Source organism: Lolium rigidum, chromosome 3, assembly GCF_022539505.1.
Source record: "Lolium rigidum isolate FL_2022 chromosome 3, APGP_CSIRO_Lrig_0.1, whole genome shotgun sequence".
Classification (NCBI taxonomy): domain Eukaryota; kingdom Viridiplantae; phylum Streptophyta; class Magnoliopsida; order Poales; family Poaceae; genus Lolium; species Lolium rigidum.
The window spans coordinates 400012668-400033565 of record NC_061510.1 but is presented as its reverse complement, the minus strand read 5'-3'; the positions used below and the strand labels follow the sequence as shown (position 1 = coordinate 400033565).

General features: G+C 41.5%; 1 protein-coding gene across 1 annotated transcript; it reads left to right on the top strand.

Moving 5' to 3' along the window:
- Positions 1-13629: 13629 nt before the first annotated feature.
- On the top strand, positions 13630-20167 carry LOC124704606 (squalene synthase 8-like). Its single transcript, XM_047236878.1, has 13 exons — positions 13630-14101; positions 14221-14310; positions 14416-14491; positions 15066-15135; positions 15807-15950; positions 16059-16163; positions 16527-16673; positions 17182-17257; positions 18769-18857; positions 19412-19503; positions 19575-19614; positions 19699-19802; positions 19906-20167. Exons 1-12 carry the CDS (start codon positions 13777-13779, stop codon positions 19753-19755), a joined length of 1311 nt encoding a protein of 436 aa, XP_047092834.1. The 5' UTR covers positions 13630-13776; the 3' UTR covers positions 19756-19802; positions 19906-20167.
- Positions 20168-20898: the final 731 nt, after the last annotated feature.

Below are 20898 nucleotides of genomic sequence, written 5' to 3'. Positions count from 1 at the left end.
CATTCCACCGAGAGGGCCCAGAGTATATCTATCCGTCATCGGGATGGACAAATCCCACTGTTGATCCATATGCCTCAACTCATACTTTCCGGATACTTAATGCCACCTTTATAACCACCCATTTACGCAGTGGCGTTTGATGTAATCAAAGTACCTTTCCGGTATAAGTGATTTACATGATCTCATGGTCATAAGGACTAGGTAACTATGTATCGAAAGCTTATAGCAAATAACTTAATGACGAGATCTTATGCTACGCTTAATTTGGTGTGTCCATTACATCATTCATATAATGATATAACCTTGTTATTAATAACATCCAATGTTCATGATTATGAAACTAATCATCCATTAATCAACAAGCTAGTTTAAGAGGCATACTAGGGACTTCTTTGTTGTCTATATATCACACATGTACTAATGTTTCGGTTAATACAATTATAGCATGATATATAAACATTTATCATAAACATAAAGATATAAATAATAACCATTTTATTATTGCCTCTAGGGCATATCTCCTTCGATCTCCCACTTGCACTAGAGTCAATAATCTAGTTTACATTTGTAAAGATATAACACCTTGGCCTTCTGGTGCTTTATCATGTTTCGCTCACGAGAGAGGTTTTAGTCAACGGATCTGACATGCTCAGAACCGTATGTATTTTGTATTTTGTAATTCATTTGCGTCTCAACGCATCACTCATTTCCAAATGAGTCGGCCTTAAATATGTTTGGTCTTCTGGTGGAACCTTAATTCCGCGGTCTGAAATATGTTACTAATATTGTCATACACAATATAGCTTCAAAGTTATGACTCTGTCGGAAATACACCAAGTTCTCAAAGAACCTCTTGACTTAACATCCTTTGTCATTGTCAAAACAATGACATACTTTGCCTTCTTTTGTAGATTCCGTCACAATATTTAGAACTCTTCTAAATCTAGCATAGACAACTTCTAGCTCATTGTGCTACCTTTTAAACAACACTTAGTCTAATTTGAGATTGAAATTATATTTTATATGTGACAAAACCAATATCGGTGTAACACCTTACAGCGATTTGTTTGTCATTTCTTCATAAAAAAATATATATATATATATATCCTTAGTTCTTCTAAAGTACTCAAGGATATTCTTACTGTTGTCCAATGATCATCATATGAATCATTCTGGTATATGCTCATAACACTTTATAGCACATGATATCTCGATTGTGTACATATTATTCGTGATCTATAATCACTCATGTGTTTTTACTCATTGAGTGTCAGATACACTCAAGTCTTGTTAAACCTTCACATGACAAGAACATTTTCTTAATTTTTCTATATTGAACTACTTCAATATCCATCATATGTACTTTGACTTAAACTTATTTATGTGTTTCAATCTATCTTCATAGATCTTGACACTAAATTTGTTTTAGTCCATATCCTTTCATTGAAGTTAATTTTCAATGAAACCTTTTTAATCAAGTATATAATTACATCATTTATAATCAACTATATGTCACCTACATAAAGTATTATAAATGTGTCTTAGCGCTCCCACTTAATTTCTTGCAAATGCAAGCCTCTTCATCGTCTCTGATGAAATCAAAAAATTCTTTGACTATTTCATCTGGTGAAGATTCCAACTCCGTGATACTCACTTCATCCAATTGAAGTTTGTATACCTATCTAGTATTCTACGGACTAGCAAAACAATTGGTTGTATCTTGTATACACCTTTAATACACACTTCTGTTAAGTAGTGTATTTTGCCATCCTACTAGCATATCTCATAAAAGAAATATGTAGTGATTACTAGAATAATCCACATAGACTTTAAGCATTGCTACGGAAGATCTAATCTTATCGTAGTCAACTCTTTGTCGTAAACAACTTTTCGACAAGTCGAGCTTCTTTAAGGATATTCCATCCAAGTCCATCAATTTTATAGATTCATTTACTTTCAAAAAGTATTTATCTATCTTGGATTTCATGGCATATAGCCATTTTAACGGAGTCAGGGCCCATCATAACTTCTTTGCTTGTAGTTGGTTTATCATTGTTCAAAATCAATCCTTTGTCAACAAATCATTTATTTGATCACAAAGTAAACCATACCTACAAGGTTCAATATGTACTTCGATCTCCATGGCTAAAACACTTTGTAGTCATAGGAGCCATGATTGTCGTGGCCGCTTCCGGAACCAATTCCGATGCTGCGCTACTCTGATCATTATGCTCAGGTTCATAAAACTTATCAAGTTCTATTGTCCTCCCACTCAAAAACTTCGCTAGAAACAATTTCTTGGAAATAAGAAACATTGACAAACACTTTTGTCTTTGTCTCCATTGTGGGAAGAATTCCCAATCAATTCTCTGGGATAACCAACAAAGACATTCATTCGATTTTGGTTGTAAACTTATTTACTTATGCTATGCATACCAAAATTTAAGAAAAGACTATTAGGGTTTATACCCATGTCATAACTCGTATGATGTCATTTCAACGGATCATGATGATGCTCTATTTAGTGTAAAGCGGTAGTCTCTAAAGCATAATTCACAAAAATATAATGGCATTAATATTTTATCTCATCATTGACCCAACTAGGTTTGGATACATCTCTCGGATACTTCATCATCACTATGATACTCCAAGAAATGTGAGTTGTAGAACAATTTCATAACTCTCTTAGATGTTCGCTAAAACTAGTAATTCAAATATTTCCACTATGATCCAATCATAGATATTTGACTTTTCTATTACGATGATTTCTACTTCATGCTGAAATTTATTTGAATCCATTCAAATGTTTCAAACTTCTTCCTTGTCGAATATATCCACATATATATACTCAATTCATTGTTTGAAGTTTTCATGAAGTATAAGAATCTTCCGCACACAACTATGCCCGATGATCCATATACATCATCATGTATGTTTCCACTAAGTTAGTTGCCCGTTCAAAACTTGGCCTATGAACGGTATTTTAGTCATTCTCTTTTAGAAAAGATTTGCAAGCGCCAAACGATTAAAAAAATCAAATGACTCCAAAAATCCATTTGCATGGAGTTTCTTCATGCGTTCCTTTCCAACATGACCTAAATGGCGGTTTCACAAAAAAGTGGAATTCAAATCATTTGCCTTATAGCATTCTAGCGTCAGTGTTATGTATGTGTGTTTCACCATTAAGATTTATAATAACTTATCCATCGTACATGAAGTAATGTCATAATTTAAACAACTCATTGTTTTCATTTGACCAGAGCAAAATAACAATTATTAAGTTCTTTATTATAAATTCTAAGGGTTAGATAGAATGCCAATGATGAACATAATAACACTTTATTTTTGTTCCAGAGCGTGCATTCCTATCATATTCCTTGTCAGTCACTTAGGCCATTGTATTCTTGTATTGCGTTGTTTTGTATGACACTTCATACCAACCAATAGGGTACTAATACCCAAGAATTTCTTAGTGTGACTTAACTAGGAATACAACCATAACATGTATATCATTTATATACACCTGAGCTAGACTTTCTAGTCTTTTCTTTTCTTTTTGCCAAAATATCTTTTGCAGTTTCTCTTTTAGCTTTCCTCATTATTCAGAAAAATATTTCAACATCAATAACTTCTAGGTTTGTTGGTCAAATACCAATAACCTTGAGGTTCTTACTTTGAAGTTGATCATCATATGACAAGTGTTTCAGATTTCACTATTAGTAAATTTGTAATACGATGAACAATTTCACTCATAATTTTATCCATCAATTCATGATAACTTTCTGAGACCATGTCTGTACATGCTAGGCTCATAAAGTTTAAACCTTAGTATTCGCATATGCAAAACTGGCTTGCACCCGTTGGAAGCACACGTAGAATCTATAACACCCGATCATCACGTGATGCTTCGAAACGACGAGTCTTAGCAACGGTGCATACTAAGGACAATCACTTCATGGATATGCGAATATTGTTAGTGCCCCAATAGTTGGAGGATTGGGACGCCTTGCGTCTTCAACCTTCATACATTTCCATAAAACTTATGAGTTTATGTAGTCTCACCAAATTTATATTCTATCATCTTGCAATAAGGTCTTAGATATCACATATATCTCGTACCTTGATTATTTCTGAAAACTAAATTTTCAGCTCCTTACTTTTCAAACAGATTTGAACTTCAAGTTTCACGGAGACAAGATAACTTTAGGTACTAATTGAAACCATAGCTCTCGGAATCAACAAAGTGAGTTTCACTAAATGTTTGCAATAGGACTTAATCATTTCTTGATTCATTAACAATACGGTACTAATCCGTAAAGTTTCTAGTCAGATTTTAACAGTATTTCTATCTCAATTATAAGACTAGCGCATAGTAGTAAACGGATGCCAATACTACAAAATTAATTCAAAATACTACTCGGACTATGTTTATGATAATTAGTTCATGTTTTAATCTAATTACTAATGAACTCCCACTTAATACAACATCCCTCATAGTTGTAAAGTGGTACACGATCCAAATCCACTACACCAAAACCGATCATCACGTGAGATGATGTAGTTTCAATGGTGAACATCAACATGTTGATCATATCATCCATATGACTCGTGTTCAACCTTTCGGTTTCCATTGTCCCGAGGCCATGTCTGTACATGCTAGGCTCGTCAAGCAAACCCAAGTATTCCGCGTGTGCAACATGTCTTACACCCGTTGTATGTGAACGTTGAATCTACCACATCCGATCATCACGAGATGCTTTGAAACGACGAACCGTACAACGGTGCATACGAGGGAGAACACTTTATTATCTTGATATTAATGTGAGGGATCATCTTATAATGCTACCGTCGCGATCTAAGCAAAATAAGATGCATAAAGGATTAACATCACATGCAATTCATATGTGATATGATATGGCCCTTTAGTCTTTGCGCCTTCGATCTTCATCTCCAAAGCACGGACATGATCTCCATCATCAACGGGCATGATCTCCATCATCGTCGGCGTAGCGTCAAGGTTCATGGCGCCGTCTTCATGATTGTCCTCCATGTAGCAACTATTACAACTACTTTGAAATACCTCTCAACATGAAATTTAAAGACAACCATAAGGCTCCTGCCGGTTGCCACAATACAATAATGATCATCTCATACATATTCATCATCACATTATGACCATATGACATCACCAAACCCTGCAAAAACAAGTTAGACGCTCTCTAATTTGGTTTGCATATTTTACGTGGTTTAGGGTTTTCGATATAGATCTAATCTACCTATGAACATGAACCACAACGTTGATACTAATGTTGTCAATAGAAGAGTAAATTGAATATTTACTATAGTAGGAGAGACAGACACCCGCAAAGCCTCTTATGCAATACAAGTTGCATGTCGAACGAGGAACAAGTCTCATGAACGCGGTCATGTAAAGTTAGTCCGAGCCGCTTCATCCCACTATGCCATAAAGATGCAAAGTACTCAACTAAAGATAACAAGAGCATCAACGCCCACAAAACCATTGTGTTCTACTCGTGCAACCATCTATGCATAGACACGGCTCTGATACCACTGAAGGATAATGTTGCATAGAAAACAAAAATTTTCCTACCGTGAACACGCAATCCAAGCCAAGATGCAATCTAGAAGACGGTAGCAACGAGGGGGTATCGAGTCTCACCCTTGAAGAGATTCCAAAGCCTACAAGATGAGGCTCTTGTTGCTGCGGTAGACGTTCACTTGCCGCTTGCAAAAGCGCGTAGAAGATCTTGATCACGATCGGTTCCGGCGCCACGAACGGGCAGCACCTCCGTACTCGGTCACACGTTCGGTTGTTGATGAAGACGACGTCCACCTCCCCGTTCCGGCGGGCAGCGGAAGTAGTAGCTCCTCTTGAATCCGAGCAGCACGACGGCGTGGTGTCGGTGGTGGTGGAGAAATCCGGCGGAGCTTCGCTTAAGCGTGCGGGATATGGTGGAGGAGAGAGACCGCTAGGGTTTGGGGAGAGGGGCGCCGGCTAGGGCACCCTTGAGGGGTGCGGCCATGGTGGTGGCTTGAGTGGCCGGCCAGCCCCTCTCTCCCCCTCTTTATATAGGTGGAGGCCCCAAGGTTTAGGTCAAAGAGTCCGAATAAGACCCCAACAAAAACCTTCCAAGTGTCCAAACCTAGGGGGAGTGGGACTCCCCCCTTTCCTTGGTGGGGTGGCCGGCCACCATGGTGGGGAGTCCACTTGGGACTCCTCCTCCCTTAGGTTGGCCGGCCAAGGTGGGACTCCACCTTCCATCCTTATTTCTTCCGGACTTTTCTAGAACCTTCTAGAACCTTCCGTAGAACCTTCCGGATCATTTTAATTCACATAAAATGACATCCTATATATGAATCTTATTCTCCGGACCATTCCGGAACTCCTCGTGATGTCCGGGATCTTATCCGGGACTCCGAACAAATATTCGAACTCCATTCCATATTCAAGTTCTACCATTTCAACATCCAACTTTAAGTGTGTCACCCTACGGTTCGTGAACTATGCGGACATGGTTGAGTACTCACTCCGACCAATAACCAATAGCGGGATCTGGAGATCCATAATGGCTCCCACATATTCAACGATGACTTTAGTGATCGAATGAACCATTCACATACGATACCAATTCCCTTTGTCACGCGATATTTTACTTGTCCGAGGTTTGATCTTCGGTATCACTCTATACCTTGTTCAACCTCGTCTCCGACAAGTACTCTTTACTCGTACCGTGGTATGTGGTCTCTTATGAACTTATTCATATGCTTGCAAGACATTAGACGACATTCCACCGAGAGGGCCCGGAGTATATCTATCCGTCATCGGGATGGACAAATCCCACCGTTGATCCATATGCCTCAACTCATACTTTCCGGATACTTAATGCCACCTTTATAACCACCCATTTACGCAGTGGCGTTTGATGTAATCAAAGTACCTTTCCGGTATAAGTGATTTACATGATCTCATGGTCATAAGGACTAGGTAACTATGTATCGAAAGCTTATAGCAAATAACTTAATGACGAGATCTTATGCTACGCTTAATTTGGTGTGTCCATTACATCATTCATATAATGATATAACCTTGTTATTAATAACATCCAATGTTCATGATTATGAAACTAATCATCCATTAATCAACAAGCTAGTTTAAGAGGCATACTAGGGACTTCTTTGTTGTCTATATATCACACATGTACTAATGTTTCGGTTAATACAATTATAGCATGATATATAAACATTTATCATAAACATAAAGATATAAATAATAACCACTTTATTATTGCCTCTAGGGCATATCTCCTTCACCTTTCCAGCAACTCCGTCGCCGGGGACGCACCACTTGGGACGGTGTCGCCGGTAGTCGCCAGGATGAAGGAGAAGAAGGGCCTCAGCAACGGCATATTGGCTCTGAGAAGGGCCGCTGAAAGGCCAAGATGTGCACGGGCAAGACGGATGACGCCGTCGTATGCCCCGAGCTTGTGAACTTTAGCGACTTGACTTCCCCATTGGCCCGATCTCGAAGCACCGACCAAAGCAAGCCTCACCGTTAGCGCCATCACATTGATGGCACCGGATCGGGGTTTGGCCGGCAAGATCCGCCGGATTCACCATAGGCCGGATCCGAAGCCGATGACGAGATCCCCGACTCCATTGCGCCATTCTCGCTCATGGGAAACACCTGGATCTAAGCTTACAACAACACTAACTCCCTCGGATCCAAATTAGCTGACTCAACTTTGCTTATCTAAATATGGATGTATCCACACATGTTTTAACTCTAGATACATACACGTCTAAGGAAAGTTGAATCAATTAATTTAGTTCGGAGGGTGTACAATATGCGAGAGAGAAGTCGGCCTCGTCTCCGGCCGGCGAGGCCGCCGGAGAGAAGGGGGAGAGGAGCCGGGGAGTGGGAGAGACTCGAGAGAGAAAGAGAAGAGGAAGAAATGAGAGCTCCCTGGGGAAGAACATTATTTTTGTCGTTCTGCTCGTAGCTTGAAACTGAAAATTTCGGCCGCGCGCCAAATCATCCCGCCACATCCATTCGAAAATCCCGTGACCAGTTTTACCCTTTTAACCCTGGTCCGAAGCTACAACCCACCGACCATGGAGGGCTCATTCGGTAACAATGAAATATCTTGCCTAGATCCCGAACCCTCCCCACAGGCCCACACCCACCCACCAACCATTCGCCCCATTAGCTCAAAAATACTCTCACACGCCAAAGCTCTGACTCTCTACAATACTAGATCTGCTTCGCCGCCGGCATACTCCTCCACAGCGTAGCCTTGATCGTGTTGGCTGTCCACCCACCTGATCCGCTCCCCCGCCGCCCTCGTCACCGACGGATCTGCTTCACCGCCGACCTCGCCACCGACGGATCTGCTTCACCGCCGACCTCGCCACCGACGGATCCGCTTCACCGCCGACCTCGCCACCGACTACCTCGGCGCAGCCGCCTGTATCAACTTCACCGAATCCCTTGCCGGCCAACCAGATCTGCTTCACTAACGCCCGCTTCTACTGAAACAGGGTCGATTCATCGTCTCCCGCGTTCGCCGCCGCTGGAATGCAAGTTGCCGCCCCCGTCCACCCCGCCGCAGCTTGGTTAGTACGCTGGCCCATTAGATCGCGGTGTTTCTTTAGCCATGTTTTGTGTAGTTATTTGCAGATCTCATATGCCGTTAACTTTCTTGATGTGTTGCTTCGCATGAAGTTTGTTTAAATATTGTACAGTACAAAAGCATTATCCGGTCGCTACCATCCTGTTCATTCTATCGACACTGTGTGCATCCACATATTTATAGCCTTATACCCATTCATTTCGTTGCTAACTTGTTTTTGTACTCGCATGCTATTGTCGCACTGCTTTTATAGTCATGCTATGGGCATTTCCAATCTGCTTGTTCTTATACCACGTCATTAGCTCACCGCTAGCTGCTAGCTGTTTTCTCGTGTCTGCTATTCTCACACTGCTTTTATAATCATGCTATGTGCATTTCCAATCTGCTTGCTCTTATACCTCGTCTTTAGCTTATATAGTTATTGCTGCGTGCATGTCTGGTCTTTGTATTATCGTAGACTGACTTGTCAATGTTATTTTTCCTACGGATTGATCATGCGAACCACTTATTAGAACATCCAACATTAACAGCGGGGACGCTAGGGAAGGTTGGAATCTGAGTTCTTGGTTGGTAATTTTGGCAGTTTTAATTCCGTTATTATCTATAACCTATATGCATTGTTCCTTATGCAAGAGATTAACACTTGGAACCCTGCCATAGCAATGCCATTCATGCTTTACTATGTTTACTGCCTATTTGATATGCTTGTCTTGGAGAAACTGCGAAGGTGATTTGAACTCGACATTTGGTCATTCTTAATGCCGGTTTACTTTATGTGGAAAACCTTGGCATTACCCTACTCTAAATCTGAATGTCCGAAATTCGTATCTCATGCAAAGCAACATCTAGTTGGTTTTAATCGATATCCGGTAAATATTGGCTTATTCATTTGGCGGCTCAAGTTTTTTGTTATTTGAAACCAGACTGACTTGGTCTTAAATGTGATATCTAAACACGGATTAAGGACAATGGAGCAGGAGGATTAGCATTTCACTTGATGGCTGAACCTAAAATGACGAGCATGTTGACCACGACTAGTGCACGCAAGAGAAGGACTCGCAACGAGCCAGTATGTGCTTAGTACATGCATCTTATCTTATCTTGTGCTTATTTCTGCTACATGTCTGTTATCCGATCTCTACATTGCGTAATACATGTTTGAATAGTTAATTGTTGTAACTATGTTTGCAATGTTACCGGAATGCGGTTTTAATGAAGCGAGTCATCATTAGAAGATAGTCGCCAAAAAAGGATCCGTAGCGACCTCGTGCAACATTATGATGTAAGTTTGTGCTTAGTACAAGTTCCATACATTGTCTTATTTATGCAACTTGTTATTATCTTATATCTACATTGCATAATAAATGTTTGCATAGTTCATCGTTTAACTCTTTTTGCATTATTATCGAATGCGAGTTGTGATGAAGCAATCTTCATTAGAAGTGAGGCCCACAAAAACTTCGATATTTCTTCCGATGCATCTTCTCATAGCCGTCAACCTAGACCATTGCTTTCATCAAACAAGTAAATATCTCAAGGCCGTACTTTATAAAAGACATGGTATTGCTGCTTTAAGATCTGTAGCTGATATGTTGACAAAGAGTACACAAGATTCAATCAAGGCGATTGCCAAATGTCAACGTGTTGTTGATGATGCTAATAGAAGTCCTCAATGATTCTATGTAATTTTTTTATTTGGGCACATGAATTGCCTTGTAATTTTCCTACTTGTTTTATTTGTGTATGTAATTGTGTGTATCATTGATATCAGATTTTAGGCTCATGAAATTTAATGCAAGTTGACTAGTCAAACAAGTAGGGCACTACAACGATTGGGCCGGCCCACTTACGGTAGTGTGGGACCCACTTTCATTTTGGGCCGGCCCACTTCTTTAGTAGGCCGGCCGGTTACACGATAGTGGGATCCACATGCTTATTGGGCCGGCCCACTATCTTGTTGGGCCAACCCATTTGCTATATGGTGGTCCCACATGGTAAATGGGCCGGCCCTTTAACAGGAAGGTGGGACCCACATGTGTTTTTGGCCCGACCCACTATCTTGTTGGGCCGGCCCACTTGCTATATGGTGGACCCCACATACTAAATGGGCTGGCCTTTTAACCGGAAAGTGGGACCCATCTGTGTTTTTGGCCCGCCCACTATCTTGTTGGGCCGGCCCACTTGCTATATGGTGGACCCCACATACTAAATGGGCCGGCCTTTTAACAGGAAGGTGGGACCCACCTGTGCTTTTGGCCCGGCCCACTTGCTATATGGTGGACCCCACACACCAAATGGGCCCGCCCTTTAACGAGAAAGTGGGACCCACTCGTGTTTTTGGCCCGACCCACTATCTTGTTGGGCCGCCCACTTGCTATATGGTGGACCCCACATACTAAATGGGCCGACCCTTTAACCGGAAAGTGGGACCCACTCGTGTTTTTGGCCCGCCCACTTGCTATACGGTGGACCCCACACACTAAATGGGCCGGCCCTTTAACGAGAAAGTGGGACCCACTCGTGTTTTGGCCCGCCCACTTGCTTCTTGGGCCGACCCGATTGCTCGTAAGGTGGACCCCACATGTTAAATGGGCCGGCCCATTTAAGTTTTGACCGATCAACCTTAGAGGTTAGGCCCGGCCCACGTAACTAATGGACCAGCCCGACTATATAGTTGACCGGTCAAACTATGTCGACTGGCCCGCCTCGCTAAGACGTGACGAGCCTCGTGTGGGCCTACCATCTACCACGGGGTTTCGCTAGGTTAACGCCGTTAATCGCCGGTTAACGCGCGTCCGCCACGTGTCGGCTTGCATGACGTCGGCAGTCAACGGGCTCCCGGAACACTTGCGCAACGGTCCGATTTTCCGTGGCGGAAGGGCGCCCAAGCGCGACGGACCGAAAAAACGTCGTTGGACTTTGCCCGACGCAGTTTCCACAACAGAACCCATATCGTCGGGTTAGGCCCATAGGCGACGAAAAATACCCCTTAGCGGACGATTTTGAGACGTTGTCTATCAGAACTTTTCTTGTAGTGACACCACCTATACACCACGTTGCTTGAGTGTTTAATTGCATTAATTCTCTCCCCACTTGTTCACCACTGGAAGTTTTTTTTTCTAGTTTACTTTTACTTGTTATTTAATTGTTGTTTTGTTCTCATTCATAAACTACTTTAAACTATCTGGTTGATTACAGGTGGTTCCGTAGCAACCTATATAATATGATATTTCCAAACCATGGTTTGGGTGTGAACGTGGTCGCATTGACAATGCAGTCGCGGGGTTGTGTAGTGTGCATTCTGCAAAGCTCCCCTGGGATCGATCTTATAATAAATATTTGATGTTGTTAAGTATTGTGATAACCCTGTTGTGGTGTAGAAAACCCAGCTGGTCAGTTTGCCACCACCATGACATCTATCCCCAGCGCAACCTTCTTCTTTGACATCATCGAAAGCTACCCCATCCATAAGTTGCTGGCGACTCGAGCCCCCAACACAATGGTAGTGCTCGCCTACAACACCTCTGTCCTGTCATCACCGACTACAACTTGACCGGTAGGTGTTAGAGATGGAAGAGAAGCCAGAGGATGAAGAAGGAATTATGACGTTGAGGCGACGTCGCCACCACAGGATGTGCTCGCTCCTTCCAAATAGCGTAGCCGCGTGATGAAGAATTTGATATTCAATAAAGGTGAATCAATCATCATATACATTTTTTCGAACAAATCTCTGTATACCTCACCCGACCGGTCTCCATCCCCTAGCTGCACCAGCCGCTACCTGTCCGAGCTATTACCGTATGGGTTGAGAGCTTCAACTTGGTTTGGTTTTTTTTCTTCTTCTTTGAAAACGATATGGTACAATGGGAGGATGATTACGCCTAGGTCGTGGAGCTCGTTGCCATGATTGATTTTAAGGTGGAGATTTGTGCTAAAACTCAGGTGTGAAGCCAATAGTGATGAGAACGAGTCCAAGATGGCCGAATCCATTGTCGAAGAGTATTTGGCGAGTCCGATTTGCCCCTTTCGAGCTTGGGGTGGCGAGATCAGTGGTCCCATACAAGTTTGTTAATGTGCAAATTTTTGATGATGCACACTTTCTTTCGAGATGCTGCAAACTTGTGTTCATTTTGCTACAGACACACGAGCGAGATGTTGCGGTGATTTTGGGCATCGGCTACAAAATGTTGCTTCAATGCTTCCAATCTTGTCGTGGGGTGCTTCAGACTCTCTCTCTCTCTCTCTCTCTCTCTCTCTCTCTCTCTTATTATGCCTTTTAGAGAATAAATAAATAAAAGGAGAGACGGAAAAAATGAACGAACCCTAGAGAAGAAGCTTCGGAGAAGGCCAATGTAGCGGCAAACCGGCAAAAAGTATTTTAATGATGCTGCTATAACATAATATACGGTGGTGCAAAGGTGGAATGAAGGAGATTTTTTTTGTTTTGTTTTGTTAAGATGGGATGGCCGTGGAGTGGAGGATTTCTCTCCTGATCTTCCGGGATGGTCAGCGATGTGCAATATCTTGTGAGACGTGGTTCGAGGAGGCGTGAACGTGGAACCACATTTATTTGGCCTGTAGGTTGGCACGCAGGCGGCGTGGTGCAAGTTTTAATGGATCGCGCTATCTTAAATTCATAATCTATATATCGTTTTTTGTTAAAAAATCTATATCGACTGACCAGGCAGGAACTGGACAGATGTGATGCGATGCGATCCTCCGTCCAGCTCGCTCCATGTGGCCGTATCCCGATCCACTCCAGGTGGGTCACCACCTGCGCTACGTGGACTATCTACTCCGTGGGCCCATACCACCGGCTGACTCCGCGGGCCCGCCATATGGGCCCCGCCCGTCATGGTCACCAGCCGGCGCTCCACTTCCCCACGCCGTGTGGAAGCAGATCACCACCGGAGCAGACTGTAGCCGCAGCCAGCCACGGAACAAATAGCCAAACCGGCGCGCCGGACGGCGACATCCCCGCCCGCCCCCGCACGCACGCCAAGCAGCAGCCCGCCTCGGCATCATCGCGTTCCTACTCCGCCCATAGGATCGACCCGGCTCCCGCCGCCGCTGCTTGATTGGATCGCTGTTCGTGAAGCGGGGGGAGCGGAGATTTGATTTGGGGATGGGGGCGCTGTCGCGGCCGGAGGAGGTGGTGGCGCTGGTGAAGCTGCGCGTGGCGGCGGGGCAGATCAAGCGCCAGATCCCGCCCCAGGAGCACTGGGCCTTCTGCTACGACATGCTACAGAAGGTCTCCCGCAGCTTCGCGCTCGTCATCCAGCAGCTCGGACCCGAACTGCGCAATGCCGTAAGCACTCTCTTCCCCCCCTTCCCCACCCGACAGACAAATTCGCTCCGATTCGAGACACCCGATTTGGACTGTAACGCGGCCGCTCATGTTGTGCAGGTCTGCATCTTCTACCTCGTGCTCCGGGCCCTCGACACAGTCGGTGAGCACGAACCCCACGGGCCCTAGACAAACTGGGGATTTTGTGTGATATTATGTCAAGTTCATAATTGCTTTCCGTTTTAAGACCAACGCTCACTGTGATTACTACTTCCACTGCAGAGGACGACACCAGCGTCGCTAACGAGGTGAAGCTGCCCATCCTCGTGGATTTCTACCAACACATCTACAACCCCGCCTGGCATTTTTCATGTATGTACTACAACATCTCTCCTAACCGCAACCGGCCTTTCTGCCTGCCTGTGTTACCTCTGTGGTTCCTGATGATCTGATCTGATCGTGTTTGACCTTCATCAGGTGGCACAAACCACTACAAAGTGCTCATGGATAACTTCAGGCTCCTCTCCACGGCATTCCTCGAGCTGGGTCAAGGGTAATTAATTAACGTTCCACGTTTCAGAGTGGCTGCTATTCTCTCATCTCATCAATCTCCCAATTTGTTTTTCGGAGCATATGTGCCGTCATATGGATTCTTCTTTTCTCAATGTCTTTATTTAGGTAACAGGCCAATCAGTCAGCACTGATGTCACTCGAAATTAGTAAATCCAAGACTTTTTCTAACCCAATCATTCAGTCAGCACCGATGTCGCTTAAAAAAAACTAAATTAAAGACTTTCTCTATATATGGAGCTTTCATTGGGTATTTAGGTGCCATCTGGAAAACTAGTAAGAGAGCTCATTCAATATATTTTTTAATTGTCAAATGGCATTTAATTTGCGACCCATGCTTTTGGAGCCATTTTAAGACACTAGATACAGTTTCGCCCATTCAGCTGAACACAAGCGAAAACTACAGATCCAGTGTCCATCTCTTGGACCGGGATACTAAAGTCAGCGTAGTACTACTTCACATGCTGCAAATGAAGCTTCCTTCCTTCTCATTTAAGTACAGTAAAGTTCGTTTGAAGCCTTTGCAGAAAAATAATCATATTTCATTTTTTTTTCAGATATCAAAAGGCAATTGAAGAGATCACTAGGCGAATGGGAGCAGGAATGGCAAAATTTATATGCCAGGAGGTCTGTTAGCCTAGATCAATCAAAATATAAAGTGTTTATTGAATACCTTTATGTACAAATGTTCATTTTATTTTTAGCATGAGGCAGAGCCTTCAATTTTTAATCAATGTAGGACACTCTTTGTATTCCACCTCTCAATTTACATTTTTGTATGTCATATTTCTGTAGCATTTAAAGTCTGATACTTGCTAGTAACATATGGAACTTCATGAATGAAAAATGAGAATGCACTACATAAAAGTGAGTATCTGGTAACACATTCAAAAGCATATAAACACTTCTACCGGTATTTACCTGATAAGCACACTTGTTTGGCTGCTACTATTTTTGTTGAAAATCCATTTTTGGCTTTCATAGCAATGTATTAATGTTGTGCTCACTTCTGTGGTTTGTGGGTATTATGTCATTGATAAATATAGTTGTCATAACGAACACTTTGACTTAAATATACATCTGTGAATAGAAGTACTTTTAGATATTTTGTCTGGACCTAATTAACAATTAAAGAGTAAAGGAGTTTTCTTTGGCAAGGCCCCAATAATTATTAGTTAGCTCTGCTAAAAGGAAGAATGTACTGTTTGTATATCAGAGTTTAATATATAATTATTAATACCATTTAAAGCTGACATTGATATTTGTTTGAACTAATTGGGAACAACTTTGCGTTGTAGGTTGAAACTGTTGAAGACTATAATGAGTACTGCCACTATGTAGCAGGGCTAGTAGGCTATGGGCTTTCCAGGCTGTTTCATGCTGCTGGGACAGAAGACCTGGCTTCAGATCAACTTTCAAATTCAATGGGTTTGTTTCTGCAGGTATTTATAAATATTATTTTAATCAAATATCTGTATTTTCACTCTCATAATGGATGGATACCGTTTTTTACATTCACCCTGTAGCTAATAGCTGGGCTTCAATTGCAGAAAACCAATATAATAAGGGATTATTTGGAGGACATAAATGAGATACCAAAGTGCCGTATGTTCTGGCCTCGAGAAATATGGAGTAAATATGCGGATAAACTTGAGGTACGTCAATCCATTTATTTATATCTATTCCCGACTAGCTGCAGGTATCCTATAATTGCAAATGTTCACACATCCATAGTTTTCTGTCTTGTGGAAACAAGGGAATTACATTGGAATCCTATAATAAATAAATTCAAAATTCCTCTGTTCCAATACTTTGGGAAAATAATAAAAGCTGGTACTCGGCAGTAATCAAAATATCTAATGAAGCAGTTAATCATGTAATCTATTTACCTAATCCAATCTATTTACATACTCAACTGTGAAACTCTACAATCGTTCCACCTTTGTCATCCTTTTTTGCACATTCTTTAAAGTACTCTACATCTATAATAATGCAATATTTTTGGGTTACTATATCAGGACCTCAAGTATAAGGAAAATTCAGAAAAAGCAGTACAGTGCTTGAATGATATGGTGACTAATGCTTTGATCCATGCTGAAGATTGCCTCCAATACATGTCAGCGTTGAAGGATAATACCAATTTTCGGTTCTGTGCAATACCTCAGGTAAACTATAGTGCTTGTTTTTCTTATTACAGTCTTCACACTCTAGCGGTATCAGTGGACATGTCATAGCTCATAATAGATTTATGTTACTAGACATAATTTATGGTAATTGAACCTTCCTTTTGTTGCATCATGGATGTAATTGGTTTTGGAAGGCACCAAGGTTTAAAGACAGGATTTCCATATTAGTGTACTTCACGTATTATTACTGATTGAGTCAGTTAGTAATGCTATGGTTTAGCCAAGGGTACGGCGTATAAGGTTTTTTTTTTTTACTTTCAGGATTGATCTGTTATCAGTGCAAGTAGCCAAATATCTTTAAGACCAGTCATACTTTCTTTTCATATCGATACTCAACATTCTTTTAGCCACTTGAAATAGTTCTCAGTAGTAAAAGAGAGTTTCTATTACAAGGGGTTGACTATTTTAAGATGTTAATACCTTTGGTCGTACTGCATGGCTGAGAGGCCATTTAAATGATTCATGGCTAACCGTTTCATATTTTCAGATAATGGCAATTGGGACATGTGCTATTTGCTATAATAATGTGAATGTCTTCAGAGGAGTCGTTAAAATGAGGCGTGGTAAGACATATTAAGTTACTTCAAGTTGACAAGTTGTACTAGCCTTCATTTTACCAGAAAATATCCGTGTGACAACATTGTCACACTATGTTTAGGAATTTAATTTGTGACATATTATGCGATGCTCTACTTTTGTATATCACATTTGGAGTACATGCATTTCATGTGCATATTTTATATGGTTAGGAGTTGATCAATGATACCAAAAAAAGTGCATCATAGACTGCTTCGATAGTCCTTGGCGTCAGAAAATACAACTCTATCTTTTTCTTTGATTGGTAATTTGCTATTGATTTTATTTTATCCGCAAAGCATCATAATATCCACTTAATCAATTATGACTCAGTAGTTAAATTATGGGCATACTTACTTGAATTTGGAAAAGTTCACTTTCAGTCCCAAAATTTATTTTTAGTCTAGAATGAACCTTGAACTCTCATAATAGTTCATTTTTCATCCCTTTGCAGTTGAGTTGAGCAAATTACTGGCGTGGAAAGAAAAAAATAGGGAACCAACCAAATTGGTTTAGAACCAGATTAAGCCCAAACTATCTGAGATGTTAAACCAAACGTCACAATGCAAAAAACAACAAACCTTTGGGTCCCTGAACCAGTCTCTCACTTGATTTCTCTCCCTTCTAATTCACATGAAGGGTTGCGCCACAAAGGTCTCCTTGTTTGCTTATCAACATCGTCCCGTTTTTCTACCCTTGCACCGTTACCTTGAGTTTTTGGGCACCTATGGCAGATATTTGCCTAGCTCAATCGGGTTAAGGACTAAAAGTGAATGATTCTGAGAGTTTAAGGTTCATTTTAAACCAGATAGAAGTTCTAGGACCAAAAGTGAACTTTCACTAGAATTCAAGGACCAAAAGTGGACTTTCTTCTATGAGAAAAGGCATGTTATGCATTTATTGGGGAGGATTTGATCGAGAAAGATGTGTATCTGTGAACCTTTTAGGGCAGTTCATGGTTTTCTGTTCTTCTCGGACATATGGGTTCACAGTTGAGTAGAACAGCCTAAGATTTTCTAATCAGATTAGGAAAGGAGCTAAGTATAGTTTTTTCCCTAAGGGCCCCTTTGGATTGAAGGGTTTTCAAAGGAATTTAGGAGGAACTCAATCCATAGGATTGTTTCCTCCAAGGAACCCCTTTGGGTCAAAGGAATTATACCTCGAAAATTCCTATGGATCATTCCTACACCCCAATCCCATAGGAATTTCAACATCCACACTAACCTCTTTTTTACACTCAATCGTGTAGGATTGAGACGCATTTCCTGTATTTTCCCTGTGTTCCATCCAAATGACTTTTCTTGCAGTTTTTTTTTCTGTTTTGCAATCCTCTATTTTGTACCTACAATCATATCAGATTCATCTGTTTTGAAATCCTGTGATCCAACTTTTACGTGTATGCTGCTTATTATATAATTTACATGTTTCAGTCTTGTAGTTATCTTTTATGTTCCTTCTGACCTGATCGGTGACTTAACATGTACTCCCTACCTCTCAGGGCTCACTGCACGAATAATTGATGAGACAAAATCAATGTCAGATGTCTATTCTGCTTTCTATGAGTTCTCTTCATTGATAGAGTCGAAGGTATGCTCTGGAATGCTTATCCGAACAAACCTAGAGTCTAGCATACATATAATAGAAGATTCAGATATTTTTTCATGTACATGTAACAGAAAAGGTATTATGCCATGTTACACAAAAGCGAAGAATACTTCAAGTGTTTTCCACTGTTTTATGGATCACTTGAATGTTCTATAGTTGTATGGATCTGTTAGAATGTTTACTTTTTATCTCAGAAATCCACAACTTAGAATGTTTACTTTTGACCTCAGAAATCCATAACTAGGCAGCTTCACTTAAAGATGATGGTATGTTTAGCCTTTAACTTTATGCATGTTTGAATAAAACTTAGCATCCTTACTTTTGACAGTCTGTTGGTGTTGCTCCAAATCGCAAAGTTTAGCCAACCTTCTTACTGTTTACTGATCCATGATGCTATTAGTGATGGACCTTTAGATGCAATCTTTGTTTTTCGTAACTGGGACTTTATGCCTAATATGTTTGGTCGCCATCTCCTGATTAATGATAACGACTGTTGTTGCGACTTTATGCATAATATGTTTGGTCGCCATGTCTAGATTGATGATAACGACCCAAGTTCTGCGCTAACACGGAAGCGTGTAGAGGCAATAAAGAAAACTTGCAAGTCATCTGGTTTACTAAAGAGAAGGTTTGTTGAATGACTTAGGGTTGTACTTTAGTACTGACACCTTCATCTTCACTGACTCTCTGAATCTGTAGGGGATACGACCTGGAAAAGTCACAGTATAGGCATATGCTGGTGAGTATTTATCTATAAGTTGAAAATTCTGCAGGTTCTCTGTTACTACAAAAATTTCTCAAGCAGTTTATGTGACATCCTCAGATCATGCTTGCACTTCTGTTGGTGGCTATCTTCTTGGGTGTGCTGTATGCCAAGTGATTCGGCCAACATGGTCCTTCTATACTCATACACCACCTAGCCTAAAGGTAATAGGTTTTAAGTAACAAACTGACGATATTTCGTTTTTAACTTCTTCTTTGGAGAAAATCTGTAACCTCTCAATGCTGATTCTGAATTTCATTTGTGTAGGTTCCGGATGCTGTACCTGCTGCATGCAGATGGATATGGTTTCATGATATTGTGCTACCCTAATGCCATGCTAATTCTTTTGTTCTTTAATTTTGTCATCCGTTATGTTGTTTCAACTTGAAGTTGTTTGAATATATGAGACACTTGTAACATGTATCATATGGATTTAGGGTGCCTTGTTAGACAATGTTGCCAACTGCATTTTGTTAATTTGTGACTTATCTATATGGAAATACCATTTTCAGTGCTACTTGTGCAATTTCATTACACCTGCTTGTGGCTAGCCTCTTCCTGAATTCTTCAGTTTGACAAGGAGGTCGTGGTGCATGGTTACTCCTGCCACACGTCAGCCAAGGGCGATGGTTGTGTAGTAGATGATGTCACTTCCCCTGCGTGCTGTGAAATCATTGTTGTATTCCGGAATTTCAATTTTCAATTTTCTTCCACAATAGGTACCAAGCGTTTTACCCAACTCATGGTCGCGTATCGGTTGCTCACCCACACGAGATGGGACACCAACATGATTATACAGTTAGTACTTCGGTACTTCCTAGATAGTATATCAGAGGAATATACAGTCAGTCCTTTCGTTCTAGGTCAGGCAATATCCGTCGAAGCTTGCTATAGCTGCATGCGTTACATACTTACATTTGCATACTAGTTTGAATTGTATCTGCGTCAAAGTTTAATGGCCAACGAAACGGTACGGTGAAAGAGAAAGACAGCAAGGCGATCGGAAGGCGGCTCTAAAACCCATCTAGGGTTTCGTCCCTCTCGCCGGCGACGTTACCGGTTCGCTCCGCCTCCGGTGGTCTTGGAGCCTTGGAGGTGTGGCGGACCGTGTCCTCTTGCCGGCGAGAAGGTTTCCAGTGTCTTTTTTTGGGATAGTGAGACGGCAGCTACTTCCTGAAGTTAGAATAAGGTCTTTCACATCATATCCTCGCTCCGGTGGTGCATCTAGCACCAGTGAGGGTGCGTGGAGATGTATGTCCA